We start from the raw sequence: 5,907 nt of genomic DNA on the forward strand, positions 1-5,907 counted from the left end.
GTAGTTAACAAATGCTGCGAGCAATTTCCAATTACACGCTTTAATTTCCCATTTCACTTTCCCCACTGCCTGTAGCATCTGTTCTCTGTGGTACTTTTCATTTTATTGATTGCACGCGGGAATCGCTAAGTGCTGGGTAAATCCGAATTCATTACAGCACAGAGAGGGAGAGACTGGCTCCTTCACAGGCTGAGGGAAGCGTTCCCCACACCCAGCGGAGCAGAGAGGCCTCACATGGAACAAATATCAGGTCTCTACTCCGGTCAAGCAGTATAATTACTGGATCCTCACAAAATTAGATTTTGTATGCATCCTAATTAAAAACAAATATTCTATAAATTAAATGAGGTCTCAGCATACAGCTGCTCTCACTAACACATCTTACCTGGACAAAAACTTAGAAGCTGATCTACTGTGACTGTTTTTTTGGCACCGACAGCCATGTGCGAAGCTCCCAGGATTTAAGCTCCTTTCAGTACATCATGTTGCGCATCTTTCGGAAAGCGTAGTATCGTTACCCAAACTCCAATTTGAGATTCAAACCAGGCCAAACCCATCCTTTTAGCAACTGAAAGTCTGTTTAATCAGTACAAGTCAAGCTCTACCGACAGTTAAGCTGCAGTTGCTTATACTGAACAAGCTTATACAGCTGTACCTTTTCCACAAATTGACCAGCAGGTGATCTGTCATTCCAAAATATGAAATTAAGTCAGCCTTTTAATAAAATCTGATCTATTAATACAAATACAGCAAAATAGTCCAACTTGGTATAAGTAAGCACAGTTTCTGGCTATTGTTTTAATACAAATCAGAACTGAAATGCCTTTTTTTTATTTAAAGATGAGATCAAATCTCACATCACCACATTATAAGCATCAGTTGTTGACATACCAATAGCTTGTTTAGAAAGAGAAAAGATTCTGCCCATCATTGCCTCAATGGTTGAGGAAGAGGAAACTCTTGATTTCAGGCAATTTTTAAATATTCCTAAATATGTATGTAGAAAGATAGGATGGCAAAAACCGCTATCATCAAAACATCTAGTAATACAGGTTCAGTACATTACAATAACCAGGTTTTATTTTTCACATGTGAAAGTTTAACAAACCTATGTCTCCTGGGTTCCTTTATCCACTTTGATATCAGACCTTATTTTCAATCTGACTGTGTGAAATGCAGTGGGCTTCACTAGGTTGCAGTGATAACTGTTGGGTAACAGACATGAATCAAAATCCATTATTTGTATTGAAAATAGTATTTTTAAACTAAAATCAATCTATCAGAATCATTCTTATTGTGTAATCGCTTTCAGGATTCCTCGGAGAACTTTGTAACTCATTAATTGTTGGCTTTCTTTGGGAGGAAAGCATGGTCCACGTTCTGTTACATACGCGTAAGGAAATCTAAGCACCCACAGTCCATCAGACGGAAGGGTTATTTCCTGCTTCTCAGGGTAAAATACAGGACAAGGTGGTGGCCCTGGTTGAACCTGAAAAAAAAAAAAAAAAAGAAAATTAGTAGATAAACAAACATCATTAGAATTAAAAAATCCCAAAACTTAAAAGCAAACTTAATCCAAGGAAGTCTCTCAAGTCTTGCCTACAACAAGGTTTTTATCCACTTGAGCGCATTCCAGGAAACCACTGTGCTGTTATTGTGAGACATCCACAAACTTCCAGTTTTATCACAGCATAGATGGTGAATTTAAGGCTGCAGTAAATGCTGCGTTAACAGCAGATTTCACCACAGATATTCCTGAGCTGTTACCTCACTCTAAACCAATGTGAATATTCAAAGATTCCTGCAACATTTAACAGTAGTCTAAGAAGTAATGAGCAGTAATTGAAGATACACTTGTTCATATTTTACTACCTCAAAAATTAAGAAAGTGCAAATGGAGCTTTTTCTCTATTAACATATATTTGAAAATGGGAAAAAATATCCAATTAAAAAAACAACACCTCTTCACCTCCTAAATTCAAAGGGTAACTAATAATAATTTCAACAACGAGTCACTGCTTTTCTCTATGACATTTAAAGTGATAAATTCATTCTTACACAGCTATTACTTGTTATCTTTTTAAAAAGAAGCAATTATTACAGTATGGAAGGCTATTAATTCACCTTTGATAATATTTTTTTTAAATTTACTTTATACAAAGTATATAGCTAGCATAAGCCAATCTGGAAGCTTAAAAAAAACCCAAATAAACTGTTTATAAAAAAAGACACTTTTGGCAACTACTGCCTTAGAGAACTCGACTGAAGTTGGTTTGAGTTGGAGAGAGTTTCTTGTAGCATCCCTCTGGCACCCTTGCCTAACACCCTTGTACCTTCCAGTCCTGCAATTAATGTTGCAGCAACCAACCCTTTCTCTGCAGTTACCAGATTCCCTCTTCCATTTCTTACCTGAGGCGTCAACGTGATCTGCAGCGGAGCATCAGGAACCACCACAAAGAGTCTCATGAACTGAGCGTAATGTGGCTTGAGTCCTCGTCCCTGCGTCGACGACAGGATGTACAGCGGCATGTCAGAATTGAGAGCTTTGATGGCGGATTCCTTTGGCCCCCCTCCCATCACTTTCATGACCTTATCAGGCCCAGAACACATGAACCTCCTACCACGTGCATCTTCATATTCAAATCCCACAAAAGCTCGAGCTATGTCATCTCTCCGTCTTCCTCTTCCCATCACAACCGCACTTCTTTTTCCAGGAACAGCCTTGTTAGGTGCAGGCCAGGAATTGGTATCTAAGTCTCCTTCATCTTCAGTTCTCGTCCTGATGACAATGTCCCAAGGCATTAAATAGTTTGTTCCTGGGATAAAGCCTTGTTGATCTAAGCCTGTATGGAAGTTATAAGCCTTAGCAGGCCCCAGCTTAACCAGTGACCAGCTGGAGAATTTGGGCAAAAGCCCTTTGGGGCAATTAGAATGGAGCATCCCAGGAAGGTACTCGACAGTGGATGCCTGGCGATCTACCAGGCTTGGCCTTTTCTCGCTTTTGGAGTCCCCACTCTGCCCGTGACTTTCTGCATTGTCCCCTCCACCCTGGGCGTCAGGAGGGTAAGTGCCCAAGCTGCCCGTCGACTGACCCAGGCTGAGGGCTAGGCTCAGGCCTGTGCTTTCTCCCTGAGTCTGAGGTTCTTTTTCTTTAAGTTTCTCAATCTCGCCTTCCGGAGGGGCAGGAGATGACTCATCCCGAGCAGGTGCTGGATCAGGTGTGCTTGGCTGAAATACAGGAAAGTTGATGTGCTCCAGTTTCCCACAGCATTTCTCTTCCAGCAGCTATGAGAAAGAACATGTGGTTAACTTTCCACCTTCCGCCTCTGTGATGAAGGAGTTGAGAGTCATAACATTCAGCAACTACAATTAAGATTCAAGAGGTTTGCACTAAATGAGAACCAAAGCAGCAATGGGAATACAGCCCACAGACATGAGGGATTTAAAATTCACATGAACCAACACGCTCGAAGCATAAATAGATGCTCCTGCACATGTGCACTGGTAAAACTGGAACTGCCCCCTCTGGTCAGCCCATCATGCAAACAGCTTCTGCTCCCAGAAATATCCTCCCCAAGTAACATTTACAAGTTGATAAGGTTAAGAGAAAACTTACTTGTAGTCATTTCAGAATACAGATTTTGTTGAAGAAGCAAAAGCACTGCTTGAAGCAAAAACAGAAACCTAATAGTTACCTGGTAAAAGTCGTAATTAGCTGCCTTGATATCAAAGGGGTCATCCCGAGGAGCTTGTTTCCTTCCACAGTTACAGGCACCAGTTGAACGAGCCCGGCTGTTGTGGTAGAGAACTGGAGGATTTCTGTCTGCTTCTGGCTTCTCCCCTAAAAGCAAAATCAATCAAACCTTAGATAAATTGCTCACCATTTCTAGAGACTCTTCAATTCTCTTCATCCACTGCTTCCTCGTTGCTCTGTATACGTGCAAAATTATTTGCCAGTAATGCCAGTTTGTCAAGCAACTCCCTCCCTTTCCCACTTTTAATACAAAATTCCAGTGTAGGCTATGCCACTAAACGGAATCTTTTTTGTTTTTACCACTTCTTCCTAAAAGTCATAAATAGTTCTTCTACCTGCTGAGATAAATGTATCTCAGTTAGTTTCTATTCCTTAACATCAATAAATCTATTTAAAAAAAAAGGGGGGTGTGGCACTTATTCTTCATAGAGAACTCTTAACCAGAGATGTGTAAGAGAATAAAAGGACTCCAGTGTAGTAACTCTAATTAGCAAGCTGGAATCAAAAGTTACTACTAACAGTGGACTTGCTCCTAAACTTACTTGACATAAAGGAAACCTGCACAACAGCTCTGCTGTAATTAATCGCACTGTACAAAGATGAAGCTTTAAAGCTGCCAAGTTTTCATCTTCCACAAACATGCAAGAGTTAGTGTTTTCAGCCTAAAACAAGACATTTTAAAGCAGGTACAAAATTAAACCACGAGATCAAATTACAAGTGAGCTTCTTTACCTGCTTTTGGGAGCAGATGGAATTTATGCACGCAGTGCTGGTCAGTTAAACTTCGCTCTTCGCAAAGCTGATGCCCGTTGCTCCAGAACTTGTAGCAGTCCTCGTTAAGCTGTATGGCGTACTTATGAAAGGCTGGGCCGCGGGCATGCTGACTGTACACACGCAAGGCCTGGGCCAGTTGGTTCTTATGGACTGTCATGGTGTAATTGTGGGGCAGGTTGGACTGATAGGCGCTGTGGGCCATGGGGAGAGCTTTCTGGCAACGGTTTTCTGAGAACTTAGTGTCTATATCTAAATAGCCTTCCAAGACTTTGATGCTGCCCATGATTTTTGAGCTCAGCTCCCCAGTGAAAGAGGTCGCATCATCATCTTTGCCTTCAATGGTCACTTCATACAGTTTTAAAGCTGTAGCAACCCACTTCTGATAGGTTGGGAGCTCAAAGTGAGAAGGCTGCGGGTTCCTCCCCACGCTGTCATCGAAGCCCTTCTTGCTGAGCACCAACTCCACGTGCTGCCACAAGAACTCCTTGAGGGTGCAGTCCACAAGCTGCCCGGAGGAGCTGGAGCTGCTGCTGCTGCTCTCTGCATGGAAGGACAGCTGCTGCCTGCCATGCCGCATCATCTGATACCTCCGGGGTCCTGACAGGGTGGGAGCCAGCAGCGAGTCAGTCTCTCTCATGGTGCAGTTGTTCCTGAGTTGCTCAAGAAGCATGGCCACCGGATCATCTCCGTCCTGGGGCCCACCAGCCACAATGTACACAAAGGCCTGGTTCGCGGGCACGGTGAACAGGCAGTTGATGCTCTGGTTGGTTAGCACTCTGCTCTTGCGGAAGATGCGATAGATCTGATCCTCCAGAGCATGCTGCAACCTTCTCTTGGGGGAGTGCTTCTTGGGAGGTGGCTTTTCCAAGTGACCACAAGGGTCCTGGCCTCTGCCTGGGGGGGGATCCACCTTCAGGGCCCCGTTGAGCTGAAAAAGGAAGAGGAGACGTGGAGGGCAGGGCCTGCAGTTGAGCTTCCACTCCTTGCCGACCGGGCAGTCCTTGATGGCCGCTTTGAGGGAGGGCAGGACCTTCTGCCGCAGCCCATCCAGCGCCCTGAAGACGCGGTCGTAGGTGATGTCGAAGGAGCAGGTGGGATGCACCAGCAGAAGGATGTGGCAGACGGAGAAGAGGTAGAGAAGACTCAAGCAGTGCAGCTTCTCCTGGTGCTTCCAGAACTCGTGGGCTTCGGCATGAGGCAGCGGGGATGGGCCACCGGAGGGGTGTCCGGGGCCGGTGTCCCTGCTCTCGGCCGCTGCCAGGTCCCCGCAGGCCCGCAGCAGCTGCGGCGTGTCGCAGATGGAGGTGAGCACCAGGTACAGCACCCGGTTCTCCTGGCTGTAATAAGCCTGCAGATAGTTGTAGTCCTTGTTCGCCGGA

General features: G+C 44.5%; 1 protein-coding gene across 1 annotated transcript; it reads right to left on the bottom strand.

Annotated features, from left to right (window-relative positions):
• Positions 1 to 1,235: 1,235 nt before the first annotated feature.
• SMG8 (SMG8 nonsense mediated mRNA decay factor) lies at positions 1,236 to 5,900 on the bottom strand (the record flags this gene model as incomplete). Its single annotated transcript, XM_010086037.1, has 4 exons — positions 1,236 to 1,489; positions 2,410 to 3,285; positions 3,696 to 3,841; positions 4,487 to 5,900. Coding segments are annotated over 4 exons (2,634 nt in total), but the record flags the coding sequence as incomplete, so codon positions are not given.
• Between the last annotated feature and the right edge of the window lie 7 nt (positions 5,901 to 5,907).

This window comes from Pterocles gutturalis, unplaced genomic scaffold (assembly GCF_000699245.1).
Source record: "Pterocles gutturalis isolate BGI_N339 unplaced genomic scaffold, ASM69924v1 Scaffold43565, whole genome shotgun sequence".
In the NCBI taxonomy this organism is placed as follows: domain Eukaryota; kingdom Metazoa; phylum Chordata; class Aves; order Pterocliformes; family Pteroclidae; genus Pterocles; species Pterocles gutturalis.